The 18212-nt window shown below is 38.7% G+C and overlaps 1 protein-coding gene across 11 annotated transcripts in view; it reads right to left on the reverse strand.

Annotated features, from left to right (window-relative positions):
* Window positions 1–4788: 4788 nt before the first annotated feature.
* Window positions 4789–18212, reverse strand: part of LOC110790269 (uncharacterized) — a 30052-nt gene continuing 16628 nt past the window's right edge. Inside the window, exons 1-8 of one of the 11 annotated variants that reach the window (XR_008923404.1) lie at window positions 9149–10763; window positions 8053–8493; window positions 7354–7470; window positions 7075–7219; window positions 6835–6979; window positions 6627–6689; window positions 5986–6075; window positions 4789–4993 (exon numbers count right to left, since the gene is read on the reverse strand). Coding sequence is in view for 1 of the 11 variants with exons in the window: in XM_056831515.1 (XP_056687493.1) it covers window positions 6966–6979; window positions 7075–7203; window positions 7354–7470 (260 nt within the window). In the remaining 10 variants the exon portion in view is untranslated. Of the gene's footprint in view, window positions 4994–5985; window positions 6980–7074; window positions 7220–7353; window positions 7471–8052; window positions 8494–9148; window positions 10764–18212 lie in introns of those variants that run through there. The other 10 variants (XR_008923399.1, XR_002533740.2, XR_008923402.1 and 7 more) reach the window with 10 other exon arrangements.

Raw genomic sequence — 18212 nt, forward strand, 5'->3', positions numbered from 1 at the left:
CCGCTTCAAATCAAGTGGAATTAATTATATTAATCCACAGCTTACTCTTGACTGAACCCGTAGGGTCACACAAATAGTACGTAAACGGATCAAGTATTTAATGGAATTTAATACTCCATCTATGGATATTCGAAATCGACGGATCTTGGTTTCAGTGGGAGCTGAGATCGTCACAAGCAAGAAATGAATACTCCGGAAACGATGATATTGCCGGAAACGGAAATATGGATCGTATCGGAAATATAAATATTATCCAATTCGTAGATGTTGCCGGAAACGGAAACATGGTACGTATCGGAAAATATTATCGGAAATGGAAATATTGCCGGAATCGGAAATACTGCCGGAAACGGAAATATTATCAGAATCGGAAATATTATCGGAATCGGAAAATAATTTTGGAAACGGAAATATTAAATATTTGTTCAAAACGGAAATTAATTCCGGAATCGGAAATATTAAATATTGTTCGTATCGGAAATAAATTCCGGAACCGGGAATTTAATCGGAAGCGCATCGTACGAATTAGCATCGGACGAGGCTTGCTAGACGAAGGCCCAGCACGAAGCCAGGCCCACGCCCAGCAAGCCGAGCGCCCAACACGAAGGCCACAAGCCTCGCCAGGCCCAGCGCAAGGCCAGGCCCAGCAAGGCTGCTGGCGCGCGCGCTGAGCGTGCTCGTGGGCTGCGAGGCAGCGCTCATGCGTGTGGGCCGCAAGGCCTGCGCGGTGCGTGCTTCCCTCGTGGTCGTGCGACGCTCGTGTTCGTAACAAATCCTAATCCTATCGGAATTCGTGCATTGATTAAATCCTAATCCTAAAAGATTAAATTTATTATTTAGAGTTTTAATAGGATTCTAATTAATAAATCCATATCCTAGTAGGATTATAATTCATTTCCATAAACTCTATAAATAGGTGCCTAGGGTCACATATTTACATCGAGATTTGAAGTATTCAAAAGGTAAGATTTTCAAGCAAAAATCAGCCAAACACTTGCAACCCATATTAGCCGAAAATCCTAGAACCTTAAGGGCGATTCTAGTTGGTCAAGCTTAAGGTGGATCCGGACGTGCTATGGACTATCTACGGAGGGACGACACTTGGAGTCCTAAAGACTTGTTCTTGTTCGGTTCGGGCGCAGCTAGGGAGGGCACGCTACAAAGTGTATGCATCTAAATTATGCTATATGATTATGTGTAAATAATATGTTTCCCGGCTTTATGGTTTTTCCGCATGATTTATGTTTATTCATATGTATCATAACCTAACAGATTTAATATGAGAAGCAAAAACTGGAACCTTTCCAAGAACGCAATTATTTTTCCCCGCGCTAACATTCCTCCCATTTCCAATCTTCCAAGCACATCCTTGAAGCAACATAGTTTCCGCCCGACGTAGACCTCGCATTCCCCATGAAACACGACCACGACAAATATTAGGCACTCCAGTAGTTAACGCAAATTTACCTTTGACAGCGTAGACTCGTGAAAGTAACAATTGTGGATTCTGATGCATCCTCCACACTTGTTTCATTAAAAAATTTGTATTCATCGTCGACAGTCGTCGGATACCCAAACCTCCCATCCCTCGAGGTAAATGAAGAATATTCCTGCGAACCCAGTGCATTCCTTTTTTACCTTGCTTGGCCCAGAAGAAAGTGGCAATCATCGAATCAATTTTATTTGCAACTGCCCCTGGAATTTCCAAACTCATCATTACATGAGAAACCGTAGCAACGAGGACGGATTTAATCAAAACCAGCTTTTGTGCCTGGGACAATAACACTCCATTCCATGATGCTATCAAGTCACCAACCTTATCAATCAAGTAATTAAAATGAGATCGTTTAGGACCTATAAAATCAATGGGCACTGCCAAGTGTTGGGCAAACTTCTCAACTTGTGGCATTCGCAGAATTGATTTGAAAAGTTGTTGCATTGGAAGAGGCGTATTTGGGCTGAACGTAATAAATGATTTGGCAAGATTTGGCAAGATTCAGCTGTTGACCTGAAACTCGACAATATCGGTGCAAGATGCCACCAATATTTAAGCATGAGTTCTCAGTCGCCCGGAAAAAGATCATGGCATCATCAGCAAAGAACAGATGTGTGATCTTCGGTGCTTGTCGTTCCAACTTAATTCCTTGAAATAATCTAATATCCTGACCCAAAGATAGCATACGTCCTAAAACATCCATGCAAAAGAGAAATAAATATGGGGATAAAGGATCCCCTTGTCTCAGTCCACACTTAGGCTTGAAATGTTGAGAAATCTTTCCATTAATAAGAACCTTATATGACACTGTTGATATACACTGATATATCAAATGAATCCACAAAGAAGGAAAACCATATGCTTTTAAAACACGCAACAGAAATCCCCAGTGTATACGATCATATGCTTTGCTCATGTCGATTTTGATAGCAGCCAGGGTTGGACCATTAATTTTCCTTCCATTTATAAAATGCAAAATATCATGAGTTAATAAGATATTACCACTCATTTATCGTCCAGGAATAAAAGCATGTTGGGGTTCATCAATTAGATCTTTCAGATTAACCTTCAGCCGATTAACCAAACATTTCGACGCACATTTATAAACAGTGTTGCACAAACTAATTGGTCGAAGATGATTTACCTCTGCCGGAGAGGCCAATTTCGGAATCATTACCAACAATGAGTTATTCCACTCTTTCAATAAAAAACCAGTCCTGAAAAAACTCTGGATTCCTTCAATAACAGAAAACCCAACTATCTCCCAATGCTTTTCGAAAAATTCAACAGACATTCCATCTGGACCTGGAGATTTAGAACCCTTCATATCAAACATAGCCTTTTTAATTTCTATTGCTGAAAGAGGCATAGTTAACCTTGTCACCTCAAGATCCGAAAGCCTTTGCAAATCCATTTCCCGTAAAGCATAATCCACTTCATTATAATCTATATCATCATCATTCGTCTTGAAAACCTTTTTCACATTATCAACCACAATTTGTTGTATATTGTCCTGTCCTTCCTGGAAAATTCCCTTTGAATCTCTCAAACGCAACACCTCGTTTCTTTTTTGTCTTTTTTTTACCTTAGAAAAGAGTAATTTTGAAGGACAGTCTCCACTGGCTATCCATAATTCTTTCATTCGTTGAGACCAGTATTGATGAATTAGTTTTACTTGTTCATTCGAATGGTGAATGAGAAAATTATAATGATTTCCTTTTTGTAAATTATCCACCACTAAACTTTCTGTTGCCAGAGTGTTTGTGAAATAGTTCCAATTGATACCCCATAATTTTTTGTTTTACAAGCACCATTATAGATGAGAGTTCAAATCTTTTGTCCTATCATTTCTCTATTTTCTCTCTCTAGTTTTTGAAAGCATGATTAGTTTGCTTTAGTTGAACTAATGAAGTGGAATGGATAGAGAATGTGAAACAATTATGAGATGGAAGATTCGAACATTTAATTTAAAGCATATAGACTATGTATTATATTTTTAACCCAAATTCTCTCTCTCCCTATTTAAAAGTTTCGTTCCTCCAATGTACACATTTGCCAAGGCCAAGGAGCAATTGCTATAGGTTTCCTCTTATTATTATTATTAAAGGTAAATAAAGAAGATAGTAAAGTTTAGCTTTTGTTAATCAAAAGTGAATAAAACATACTTTGTGGACTCATTTAAATGGAGAAATGGCTTTTTTTAATTAGAAACAAGATTTTGCGACAAAATAAAATACTCCCTCCTTTCTTAAATACTAGATTTTAGCCCGTACAATGCACGGTTTCTTTACCCACTTGATTCCCCAACATTCCTCTACTATGATTCCTCACCCCTCCCAAGGAATCACCCTAAAGATGGAATTTATTTTTTAATTATTAGAGTGTTTGATTTTGCATGAAGTTTTATATGCGTAATATTAGTAATAAATTAATAAAAATGTATAAGTGGCACCTAATTATTTATGGCACTCGACTTTTTTTATTCAAAAATAATTTTGAAATCTTATTTTTAATTGGTCGGAATCATTAGATTTTATACGTGGTGTTCTAATATTGGATTAGTGTTTGGCTTTGGATTGCATTTGTTTTAGATTATTGTTAATTTGGATGAATTTTATTTTTTAGATTAGTGTTTTATTTTGGATGGATTTTATTTTAGATTTATTTTTTAATTATTAGAGTGTTTGATTTTGTATGGAGTTGTATATATTAATAATTAATTAAATATCTACGTGGCAACTAATTAATTATCTACATGGAACTCAATTTTTTTTAATTCAAAAATAAATTAGAAATCTTATTTTTCATTGGCCGAAACCAATAGTAATCCTAGGTGGCGGTCTAATATTTCAACAAATATGCCAACTGCTATATTTATATATTAGATTAGATTATTTTTTATTTTGGATTGAATTGAATTTATTTTAGATTAGTGTTTGATTTTGGGTGAATTTTATTTTAGATATATTTTTTAATTAATAAAGTGTTTGATTTTGGATGGAGTTGTATATATTAGTAATTAATTAATTAATTAAAATATCTATGTGGCACATAATTATTTATCTACGTGGCACTCGATTTTTTTAATTCAAAAATAAATTAAAAATCTTATTTTTGATTGGCCGAAACCAATAGTAATCCTAGGTGGCCCTCTAATATTTCAGCAAATATGCCTCCTTTATATATATACTAGTCTTATATCGTGTGAGAGTATATAAAACCGTAGTATTACGATTAATCATCACAAATATGTAGTAGGCAAGAAAAAAATGTTCGCAAAGTTCATCTAAAGAAAAATTAATCGTCCCTATTTAAAAAATTATAAATAGTAACAAAATTTATTCATGTGCTTACATAATTAAAAATCAAAATCTTAGTACCAAAGTAACTAAACATATTTCTCCAGCTCTTTACGAATTTTTATTATACAAACTACGGAATCCAACTTAATCTCTATGTTGAGTATCTTGATAGCACAATCTACTTGGCTGAAAATACCTGCATCCCCAAAAGAAATCAAAGACAAAAGATAACACATTAAAGAAGCACCATCAACAATACTACTGGACTGTAAAGGCATAAGGTGGCTAAATTTACCAATTTAAACCATATTAAGAAAACCCCCTGCATACACAAAACAAGCAGGAGCACCGTAGTCCAGAAACAACCAAAAGAAGTTGTGCCCAATATGAAAACAGTAAAACAGATGCAAGCTACCAGCCTGCACTCACCAAAAAACCAGCAGCAAGCCAACAGGCTCCCAACACACTTGTTCCATATAAAAACGAAGCACCACATACTCACTATTAAGGCACTAAAAGAACTAATTTATCCCTCTGAAGACACCTCATTTAAGCTACAACCTGAATATCTATTATCTTAACCTGCAATTCAGAACTCGGTTTTGGATGAACCTGAACCTAAACCTGGTTATTTGTGTCTGGCATAGATTATGTTCTATTGGTTTTCTTAATCCTTTCTAGGATTCTAAATCTATTTTTCATTGAGTACTTCACTGAGGAGCATGGCTTCAACTACTTTTGAGGTGATTATCCTCGAAACACGCATCTGATTGTTATGAGTTTGGTTTAGGTTGTGATTAAAGTGACCTTAAAATGATTACACTATGGTAAATTGGAAAGATTGGGACTTGAAGGATGTCAGCAGTACAGAAGAAGAGAATTTAACCTAACAGAAATTGAAATATGCACTGAGTGAGCAGAATTTAGAACGATGGGAACCCATCATGTGAAGATATGTATCGTGATAAAAAGAGTAAGGTACAAAATCTCGGAAAGCCACAGTTGGAAGGTGAATAAAGGTTTCAATATTGAATAGGTTGATTCCGATAATACTTAACAGAGTAATGAAGCCTCTTCTATTATATCACAACAGATGGGATCCTATAGTTATCCATCAAGAAATTTATGTACTTCATTCAATAGTTGAGCCAATAATGAAGTAAAATTGGAGAGTAAAATTGTACTCACGGGATTAACTCCACATTTCCTAATAGCTGAGCCGATTTTAAGCGTTGAATCATACGCCTCTTTATAACTAAGCCATTCATAAGGACCTGCCTAAAAAATTAAAACATAAATTAGGAACAATCAATTACATAACAAAAACTATAATTAAAAATTTATAATTAGAGGATCCCATCTGTAATCAACATTCCATAGAAAATCTCTAAAAATCTAAAAGTATTTGCAAACTATAAATCAAGAACTTACGAAGCTGAGAGCAGAGGAGAAAGATTGAGAAGCTTGCCAAAAAAAACAAGAAATGTAAATTTTATCAGACGTTTCCTTGCCCTTTGTTTGGTAGACAATGCGAGAGAGAATAAGCAGAAATACTAATTCAATGCCCTGAAAGGAGATCAGTTCTGACACAATTTCCATGTAATCCAAATTTAACCTAATTCAATCCAAAACGTCTTATTTTTCCAGCCATCGGACACCGAAACAGAAATCAAAATATCAACCAGTTAATCGCAAATTGAATCAAATGCAAATTCACCAAATCAACAACACCGATATCACCAATCAATCAACATTCAAAAAATTCAAATGTGCAACTTTTTAACCTTTTTTTTCAAATTTCAGAAATTCCAAAATGCAAAAAAACTGACCTTTTCCAGCCTTGGAAGATTCAGGACCCCATAGCTACTGCTACCTTCCGATTTTGCACCAAACTAAACTCACAAAATAAACCAAAATCAAAATCCATAGACTAATAAACTTTTATTACTTGCTAATTATAGTCTATAGTAAACCAATCCATACCAATAAAAAGGCACAACATCCAGAGAATTAGCAAAACACAACAAACTAACATACAGAAATCTCCAAAGATGAATCAGATTTTAGTCTACATGACATTGCCTTCCATCCAAGAGAAATGTCTAAAAAGTTCACTTAAATCAGGTTGCTTGGACCCCCAACAACTTCTTTCTTAGCTCTCCTGCGCTTCACATGTTCACGCCTGTGTAGCATCACAGAATAAGAACCGCTTAATAACATTCGAAGAAATTAGACAGAATTTGGAAGAAAAGGGGGAAAACATTTTGGGATGTGTACCAATCCCGAGATCATGCCAAGTCTGGGCAGCAACGATCTCCTTGACATCGATGAAATGATCCTCTGGTTCAACTTTGGAGCTGGGCTTGGGCGATACATTTGTTTCATTTGCTTTGCAAGACCGTTTATCTGATCATCCATGTTTCTAAAATAAGTAAAATTAGCCTAAAATTTTAAGATTATTTATTGTTCCAACAACATCACCAGATAAACAATACAATTAAATTCCCCAATTGAACAAATAGTCACACAAAAATAAGAAAAAGTTAAATGGCATACTCTCTTCTCTCCAGCCAAGTAGACATGGCCAAACTTTCCTCGACCAAAAGGCTTTCCGATATCGAAATCGTTTAGGACCCACCGTTATTTCTCCACAGCAGGAACCTCTGCAGGTACCTGAAAACACACACACTCAGCCAAAGAACAAATGTTGAAAACTTCTCAATTCAAGACTACTTAAACTATATTGCAGTCAATTCATCGACTAACCAAAGCTGAAAATAAACCGTAGATTTTTCCACATTCATTCAATAAACATGCCTTATCTCAAAATTATCTCCAATTTTTTTTTCCGATTTCCCATTCAAAGAATGAGCTAACCGAAACAAAGAAACAAAATAGATGCCAGAAATTAAAAAATCAGTGCCGAATTTTTCAAAAACCCTAGCCTCATGCGACTCCAAAATAATTGATTGATGCCCAACAAAAAAAATAATTTTCGTATTCAAGCTAATAAATTTGTCATCTAATAGATGCAATTTTAAACCCTAATTTGAATATTGTTTCTCTGAAAAATCAAAACCCCAATTTTAAAATTCGTAAATGAATTTTCTCAAAAAATAACCTAATTGCTGAATACAACATTGAAAGATAGAATTAAATTAATCGTTTGCTAAGGAAAAAATCATCAAACTAATGCTGAATTTCGAGAACAAATAAACCATAAAAAGTTAGAGAGAGAAGGAGAGACAAATCTACCACCACTGAATCGGTTGTGGATGTAGCAACTTTTTGTAGACGTGGTGACAACAGAGGCATCGAACAACCGGGAGATTTTCCGACCACATCTCGCGAATCAGAATTGTCGGAGCATGGGCGATGAAGAAGATGAATAATTCATATCTTCGAAGTTGGTGGTTCTTCAGTGTAAGGGGTAACAATCTGTTAATTTTTAGAGTATGGATTTCTAGGGTTTGCGAACGGTTTGAGAGTTGCATAGAATCAGAGGTGAATGATTAAAAATCTTTACTTTTCTTGGAGGAGAGAGAACTACATGATATGAGACCATGAAGCGGCAGAGGAAGGAGTAGAGTGAATTGCGAGTCTGCGAAGGGTTTGAGAGGAAAGAGTGGAGGGTTATTTTAGACATTTTGATGGGGGACACGAAAAGTGTTATCACCATTAAGCCCTCAGATGTTCCTTTATATAATAGAGATATATATTAGATTAGATTAGTCTCATTTTGACTTTCTTATCCGTTTTAACTAAATATTTAAACGTAAATATCTTTAAATACGTACGTTTACAAAATATAAAATTTTGATAATGTTAAATTACACAATGAGACGAACAAAACAAGATCACACATGTATATTTTGAAGTACAAATGGAAGGAAATTAGAAGATTATCTTCAATTGTGAATAATGTTAAAATTCCAAAAGGGACTAATATTCATAACAGAGGAAGTATTCAAATAGGAACGGGAGGAAAATGATTAGTTTTTTATAATGTTTTCATTTTAAGTTACTTTGACAGTGTTCAATAGTTTGGCCAAGTTATTTATGTGAGGTACTAAATGCAGGTAGTGTTTTACCTAAATGCAGAATAACTTAAAATTATTGAAATATTATTTTTCTTATATTGCCGTTGTTCTAAATCTATATTTTTTTTCCCATCCAAAAGCTATATAAGCCTTTTAATACTCTGATTCAATAACTTGTAAAAGAAAAGCTCGTCTTGTGCTACAAATCGATGGACAACAATGATAAATTACGCAAAGACGACTATTTTACGTTACGTAATCGGATTTATTTTTTCAAATCATATTGGAGAACGAATAAACATAAAACGAACCTGATTTCTGGGACGCCGAAAGTTTATTCTGGCACTCAAACTGGACCGGCAGACAGGATATCCGGCACCCTAACTGCCCCGCCGGATAGGATTTTCGGCACCCTAACTGCCTTGCCGGATAGGATTTTCGGCACCCTAACTGCCCCGCCGGATAGGATTTTTGGCACCCATACCGCACCGCCGGATAGGATATCCGACACCCAAACAAGACCGCCGGATCCGATATCCGGCACCCTAACTACACTGCCGGTAAACTTGCCCATTATTTCATCCACCAAATTACAGACTATTATTAGGCAAAATAAACTGAAAAAAACTATTTGAGCAAGATACAATATACCTTCAAGAGACATAAGGGAGCATCAATGGAGTCTACAAGGTGAAAACCCAAGGAAGAAGATGAATGAGAAGTAACCGGCGACTAGTCGCGTCTGAAAGACAAGGGTTTTTTATTTTTAGTTTTGGAGGCTATAAAATTTTATTGGGTATTTTTGTCTTTCTTTTATTTTTAAAGTCATTAAATAGTTCTGCATTTAGGATATTTCGTACTACATTTAGTACCTTCGTTATTTATAAGCTATGGAGTACTAACAAAACATGTCAAATTAACAATTAATGATATTTTAGGGTAGGGACTAAAGTAGTAAAGTTGAAATACTACATACAATATGTCACAGATTTGAATCTCCATCCAACATTAAGTTTGAATCTCTGTCATTCATTTGTAACTTCTTCTTTTTTTAACAGGAATTTGTATTTTTCATTTTCACTCATCCGCACCAAGAATAGTCAGTTAAATTAATTGGAAAATTGGACTATAGAGGGAAAATCTTTACATTATTTTACAAATTTAAAAAGAAATGAAAATTGGACAAACCCTCATAATTTAAAAAAATTTACAATTTTTTTTTCTTTTTTTTTCCCCGTAAAAAAACAATCTCTGAAGTCCAAACAAATGTGCCGCGAATAAAGATCTAAAACAGCACTCGTTTAGCATACGCACCGATAACTGCGTACTCCCCAAGCCCCCTTGTATCCAACCCAGCCTTCAACAATGGCGGCAAGAACAGTCAAAACCCTGTTTCCACCACAAACACCGCCGTTGCAACACCGGAAAACCACCGTGGGGGAACCCGCCATTTTCTCTGTCTTCCATACTTTTAAAAGTGATCTCAACGCAAAGGCAGAATCCATGAAGTAGAAAGAACCACGTCGCCTCAAAATTGGGAGCCAAGCGTCTAAGATAGTAGAAGATGAGCTCATGCATTAGCGCCGACACAATGAACGTCGCCATCACCGCCGGAAGCCGGGCCGCCTCACGGCCGATGACTCTGGAGGAAATTTTCAATGTGGGGAGGTACAGCGTAGACCTGAGAATGTTGGTTACCAAGAGATTCCATCTTTTTCCCCAGAAATCTTGGAGAGTGTGAGGGGGTCGAAAAAGCACGAGGCTAATGCGTGACCTCGTCCCTCGTGGGTGTGACGTTTCTTTTTGTCAAATCAAGTGTAATTGGATTTCCTGTGAGTTTACACCCAATTGACTAGTAATATAGGAGTCGCCATTCAGTTTTTAACGACAATGAGAAAAACTGACAAAACCCGGTTATCGTGACATAAAGGGAGTGCAATTATGTTTGACCACGACGGCCGTAGGTTCCCTTGTGATCCCTGGTGTGGGGATCTCTCAACATACACCCGCAAGGTAGAGATTGAGGGTTCGGGGAACTGTAACTACCGAGAGGAGTACTCGCTCTTCGATAACTCCAGAGGCAGGATATCCTTACTAGCTCAGCATAAATAATTGAAGGGACATGTGTTAACTATTAAACTAATCTGAGTTGATTTTAACAATATGCAACATATAGTACTAGATCGAGCGCGATTATCTGATTTAGATTGTTTTAAGGGACCTAGCATGATAATCCAATTTCCCAAAAATATCATATTTATTAGGCGTGATCGAACAATCAGATTTAGTTAGTTTAACAGTTCGTAAAAGGGCGAGGAAAGCAATTAAATCATAGAAAAGGGACACATTACGACGCACCCTTGAGAGGTGCGTCACGGTTCTCAGAAAACTAACCACTTTGACTTTGCTATTTCTCCTTTTATTTAACGAATCTCAAATTATGGGACAGGATACGTTCTGTTCGATTTATGGATCGATTGCGACAGAACGCGTGATCAGTTTTGCAGCGTGAGGCTTAGGCTTAGGGGTTTAGAGTCAATACTCAGAATAATAATTGTGTGTTCTTTTTTCACGTCGAACTTGGGCTATATTTATAGAAAAGAGTTCGTGGAAAGATAGAATTGTAGAGCTCTAATCCACGAGGAATTAGGAAAGAATACGTCCCAGGTAATTTCAGCGCCCAGGCTTGGGCGCCGAAGATTTCGGCGCCCAGAGTCAGGCGTTGAAAATAGGATCTGGGCTGTTTTCTTAGTCAGATTCGGATTCCTAGAATCCGGAGTGTTTGAGACTTAATCGAGTCTTTTAGTGCGTATTAACCTTGTGACGGAATGCGTCTGGGCCCGTTACGAACTCTAGGCTCGTTAGGATTTTAATTAATACGTGACTCTTATTTTCGAATCATATTAGGAATAGGATTCTCTCATAATCTCTATCTCATTTAGGATTTATGTTGGAGTGCAACACCTAATTCTGACAGGTTTCTATCTTTGATGACTTGCCACTTTTAACAACTACCCATTACGGCAGTTACTATTTTTAGCAGGTTTCCATAAATAGCAGGTTTCTATAAATAGCAGGTTTCGGGTGAAATGAAAAGGGGAATTGAGATTCGTTATTTTATAGGAGATGTGTTGTCAAGTGGAGATTTATGTTTTCATCATCGAACCTTCCCTTTCGGGAATGGGGACAAAAGTAGGTGTCTACAGTTAGCCCCCACTTTGACTGAGTCTTGGAGTAAGACGATGGTCAATGTATTAGACGGAGTGCGTCGCACAAGCCATGGTGACCTGTTCTGGCGAGGGTCTCGCGAGCCCCCGAGTGATAACATTTGACTTAAGGGTCATCACTTGAAGTGTCGACATATCCCTCACGTGTCATTGGGATTTTTCAACGGATAGTATAGAAACTTCCTCACTTTGTCATTGGAAGGATCTAAAGGTACGTAGAAACTCCCTCACTTTGTCATTGGGAGTAGCTACAGATGTTTTCGAAATCAAAGCTATAAAGTGTAATTGGGCATGGCCAAGCCCAATCACGAGGTAAAAATGTTTTTAAAGATTCTCATTTTCAGGGTTAGCTAAACGAGAAAAACCCCCTTGTTTTTATGGGACGTAAAACGAAGGAAAATCCAGCACATCGTTCTTTTTTGGAAAAAACGGAAAACCAATCTTTGGAAAAAGGGAAAACTACTCACATCGTTCTTTTTTGGAAAAACGGAAAACCAGAAAAAGTTATCGCTGCAGCGACTAAGGACCTGCGCGGTTAGTGACGCAGACCCCGCCGGCTAAAGATGGCGAGCCTATCCGCTAAGGGTGGACACCCCGTCCGATAGAAGTGGACGAATCTATTTAACAATTTGTTTTGTGTTTATTTTTTTGAAAATGAGGACCTACGTGGTTTGCACCGTAGACCCCGCCGGCTGAAGATGGCGAGCCTGTTTCATTTTGTTTTTTTTTTTTTTTGAAGACTCTATTTTTCGAAAACTGAGGATCTGCGCGGCTAGTGACGCAGACCCCCCCGCTGAGGGTGGGCGAACCCTGTCCGTTGAGGGTGGACGTCCCTGAATTCGTTTTTCGTTTTGGAACTCGCATGGTTCGTGACGTGGTCTTGCCAACTGAGATGGGCAAGTTTTCTATTTTTTTTATCGTGATTTCTTTTTTGAGAATTTATTTTGTTCATTCTTGCAAGAGCGAATTCTTTCGAGGGATGCTCGAATTTAGTTGTAACCTAAACGTGGGTTGACAACGGGTTTAGACGAACCTTTGTCTTGCGACCGTCTGCTTTCGTGGTTTTGAGCTAGTCTTTACGACTCGATTTTTGCCACCACTTGGCCTTTGATCAGAGGACCATGTACAAGTGTCCGTGACGACCCTTTTCTGAGGTCGAACCTGTTCTTTTGAGATCATCCAAACATGGGACGGCGTATAGCGTAGTCCGGGAATGTGATTTCGATTGCGCACTTTTTGTTGGAGTATACTTTTCGCGAGCCCCCAAGCACTTGGGCTTTGTTGGTCATTTTTCGCATACTTCATAACGTCTTTTAATCATGTTTGGGGTCGAGCTCGTATGTGCGAGCGACCTTTCATAGTGGTGTGCTATTTTGGCGAAGTCATGGGGTGCGACTTCAGTCTTCGGGCGACAAGGTTTAATATCATCCGGTTTAGCTTGGCCCGGATTAATCTTTTGACAGACAAACATTTTTTATTTGAGAAACCAACGACTTAACAACATTTTTTGGTGTTTCGAAGAATGACCTTGATATTTCATATTTGTTTTGAAAAGTGTACATATATGTTCCTTGAGACAAGTCTAAGTTTCGACCAAGTTTTACCATTCATTTTTGCTATTTGGGAGCTTAAAGGTGCTTTTGGGCTTGATCTTAATTGCAATAGGGCCTCGTGTCTAGGAACACGGTTTTAAGTCTTTTCCTGTTCCGCGTTTTGTGAAATCTGGGCCTTGGGCTACATTTTCGGCGCCCAAGGCTGGGCGTTAATTATTTCGGCGCCCAGCTTCGGGCGCTGAAAGTCCTTTCCTGGCGAATTTTGACTTTCGGATTTCTTAACGCGTATCCGAATGGGATCAGGATGTCACTTGATGCGTTCAGCTATATATAGGGGCTAGATACGTCCCTATTTTCCATCACTCTCAATTTCCTTCTTTCTTTGCTGTGTTTTAGTTACTCCTTGCTTTCGTCATGTCAATTCCTACTTTCTCAGTCCAACGGGCTGTTAGGCGTTGGCTACGGGCCCTTACTCCTACAGAAAAGGCTTTGTTAAAAGAATACCACTTATAGGCACTTTTAGGCTTACAACAAATTAATATTGACTATAATTTTCTGCATGCAGCCCTAAGCTTTTGGGATTCCGATCATCATGTTTTTGTCTTTCGGGGCAACGAAATATGTCCTTTGCCAGATGAATTCGCTGCGATCCTTGGTTATCCTACTAATGCTACCCCTGCCACTCCTGGCACTATTGAAGAGGGTAAAACAACCATAGGGGCTTTCCTAGGACTAGATGCTAACATGCTTGCTGAAATTATTGTAGGTGATGAGGTTAATTTGGCAAAACTTGTAAAACATCACTTTAGGCCTAGTAAGAATATGACCGAACAGAAATTGAATATTCGAGCCCTTGTATTTTGCTTGTTGAATCATTATTTGCTGTCGAATAATAATGGTGAGTTCGGTGACATAAGGTTGATCCCCTTGATTAGCCAGATGGAAAGTTGCTATTCTATTATGCCGTTGGTTGTTGTCGAGACTTTGCTGAGTGCGGATGAGCTGAAGAAGGATGCCAAATCTGAATATTTTAAGGGAAGCCCCCTATTACTGCAGGTAATCGATTTTTTTTCTTTGCGCACGTATACGTTTTTTTTGCATATATATTTTTTATTCGTCCTGCCTTGGCGCTGAGTTTCAGCGCCCAGGGCTGGGCGCTAGAATTTTCGGCGCCTGGTCCTAGGCGTTGAAACTGCGCCCAGGAACCATTTTCTTTTTATTTATTTTTTTTATCTTACCCGTGTTTTGCAGATTTGGCTCGTGGAACGGATTAGGCTCTTGGAAACTCCTGCCGATCCTAAACATTATCGCCCTATAGCCTTGGGTAACCGAAAATATTTGCACCGAGGCCAGGACGTGGCCGAGTGGGCCTCCTTTTTTACTCATGGTATTTGTTCTATTAAGTGGGTGGTACCGTGGTGGGGTTTGACTACTGTGACGGGGGGTTCTGATGTATCGGTTTATGTTTCCTTGTTGGGGCTATCTCGGCCCATTTATATTTTCCCTTACCGAGTCATGCGTCAATACGGTTTAAGGCAGACTATCCCCTTTTCTGATACGGTACCACCTAAAGTAGCGGCCTTGTCACAAGCACTGGTTCAAGCGTGGGCTAAGTATTATGATGGTCTCCCGCGCTGGACCGTAGCTACAAATGGCTTTGTGGGTCTTTCCGAAAACTACAAGTTGTGGATGAGCTCCGATGATAAGGTCGTGAGGACCGAGGCTCGAAATGGGGAGCCGGCTGAGCTTTTGATACCTCGCATTCGGGTCAGATATGAGGGCTGTGATTCTGCTAATCCTCGCACCCATGGTATTAAGACTGTGAAAGCTCGTCCTGATCGAAAGCGAAAGGAAGTTCCTCCCCGTTCCAGTTCTATGCCTAAAAAGGTGCCTAACATGAAGGGGCCTGCTGTTGTTAAAAGAAGTGCAGGCTCTCGCGGAGATCGTCGCCGGAACAATGTATGGGTTAGGAAGGCTCAGCCGCCTGTAGAAACAATGGCTAGTCTAGTTGATGATAATAATTCTTCTCCCACCATTGTCTGTGCCCTTGAAGCTGAGCGGGCTATAACCGAGAATGTTTCTGAAGCCTTGGCGTCTTTAGAAGTTAGTGTCCAGGAGTCGGTTCTTATGGAGATTGATATAGGGGCAGCGCAGAAGACTGTGGGGGTGGATCCTGCAAACATTGCCCTCTACAAGACTTTATTTGATGATCCGGAAGAACTAGAGTAGTGTAGTTCTTGTTAGGGTGTAGGTGCCCTTTATTTATTTCAGTTGTGTTTGTTTTTTCATTTCTTAGCACTTTGTTTTCCTTCTTATTATTTTTCAATAAAGGCGTATTTAAGTTTTCATTTTCTTTTTTTGTTTCTCCTCTTTTTGCACAATTTATATATATTTTTTTTTATTGGACCGAATCCTTGGTAAGGATTGCTTACGTATCTTGTCAGAATCAGGTCGCGCGTATTTCTAGCTAGAATAAATTCTAAGATGCCGGATTTTGATAGATATGCCCTGGGGTGGCCGGAAGCATATTAACCGGTCAAATGAGTGAAGTATTATCATTATTTTCGTCTGCCGTTTTTTTTTTGCCGTAAGTCGCGTAAAAAATGAAATTCAACTATTTTTTGTATGGCTATATTTTTTGGTGAGCCTATTTGGATACGTGCTGTACCCCCCAAGTGTTCGTTATTTTTCCGTTATGTGCGGATAAAATAACGAGCACTTCTAAAAAATTTAGGCAGGCAGAGAGTTTCAACGCCCAGGCTGGGGCGTCAAAGATTTCGGCGCCCAGCCCTGGGCGCTGAAAATTATTTCTGGCGGTCGTTTTTGACGCTTTGCTTCACGTGTTCTTGCGTTTATTTTTTTTTCTTCGTTTTAGTGCTTTTCTTTTTACTTGTATAAAAATTGATTTGGAGGCTATTTCGGAGGCTTTTTTGACTGTTAGCGTGAGACACATTTTTGTCAGGATTAATTTTTTCTATTCGTGACTCAAAACGGCTTTGAAAATGGAGTTAGGGTGCGGGAGTTATGAAGATCTTTGTGTAGGCTTTTGGGTGGGTTTGAGGTGCGTGTCGTTTTTGAAGGGTATGGTGGGGTTACATTTTATTAATTCCCTTTTTAAGCAACATTTGCATTTGTTTTGGATTTTGATTTCTTGGGGTTGCATGGATTGACTTTTATGATGACACTGGTTGACTTTTATGTTTTGGGGATATGAAGGGGATGGTACGGTTTATTTTGTGAATTTCGGGAATTGGTTCCCATGGCACGATTTCAAGACCGAGTGGGTCTCGTTTGTTGGGCCTAGAGTGGGCCGCCTCTTTATTTTTGTATTTTGCAAGTGCATTTGGTGCTTACTTAGTGTTAGAATAAAATTTTAGGAGAAATATTACGCCTTTATTAATTTGGAAAGTAAGGGAAACACACTGAAATAAAATTGACCTATGTTCTAAGGGGTCTTAGGACCATCTAAAGTCTTTATTATTTTTTTCTACCAATCTAAAGAACTACTAGGCGCTTTTACTAAGGTGCTCTATATGGCTCAAGCCTTGGGTTTAGTCTCGTAAAACTTTGGTCCTTCACCGGTACTCATCTTGAATTCTATTCCTTTTGCATTGACCCAATGATATGTCTTCACCCATCCGTTCTCGATCTCTTCTAGTGTTGATGCAGGAGCGATTAACCGGGTTGGATCGAAACCTTCATCTTGTAGAGCTAGGGTAGTCATCACAGTCTCGTCCTCCATAGGCCTCGATTCGTTAAACAATGTCCATAAAGCTTGGTTGTCCAATATTTCAGCTGTTTTAGTCTTGGTGAGGTGGGGTGCCTCATCCAAGGTGTGGCAGTCATGGAAGATTTCAAATCCTGGTTTTAGCAAGCCATCCTGAACGAAGGGTTCAGGGAAATCACAGCATGGGTGTCCTTCTCCTTCCCGAACGAACATCCCGTTAAGGGTTCTTTGATACGGGGAAGGAGGGTGGTTTGTTTGGCCTTGTTAAGGCGTAGCCCAGACAGGCGGTCAGCAATATCTTCCTCCGTTGGTTCATAGCCTAGGCCAAAGGGAGTAGATTTGTTGGGTAAAGGATGGAATGTGCATTCCTTCTTCCTTATGCCCAATGGGGTTCCAGGGAAATAACCTTGAGCTAACAGCATTCTAGGGATGACTCGGGATGCATACGGATCTAGGAATGCTGGATCATAATCTTCGATGAACTGGATTGCTTCTTCCATTTGAAACCCGTAAAGGTCGTCTGCAGTTTCGGCCGTTCCAACCATAGTACAACTGACGTCGAGAGGAGGGGCGCGGATTTCTAGTATTACCCCGTTATGGTTAAGTTTAACCATTTGGTGCAAGGTAAAAGTGTAGACACCTACTTTTGTCCCCATTCCCAAAAGGGAAGGTTCGATGATGAGAACATAAATCTCCACTTGACAACGCATCTCCTATAAAATAACGAATCTCAATTCCCCTTTTCATTTCACCCGAAACCTGCTATTTATGGAAACCTGCTAAAAATAGTAACTGCCGTAAAGGGTAGTTGCTAAAAGTAGTAAGAATAAAAAGATAGAAACCTGTCAGAATTAGGTGTTGCACTCCA

Source organism: Spinacia oleracea, chromosome 6 (genome assembly GCF_020520425.1).
Source record: "Spinacia oleracea cultivar Varoflay chromosome 6, BTI_SOV_V1, whole genome shotgun sequence".
NCBI lineage: Eukaryota > Viridiplantae > Streptophyta > Magnoliopsida > Caryophyllales > Amaranthaceae > Spinacia > Spinacia oleracea.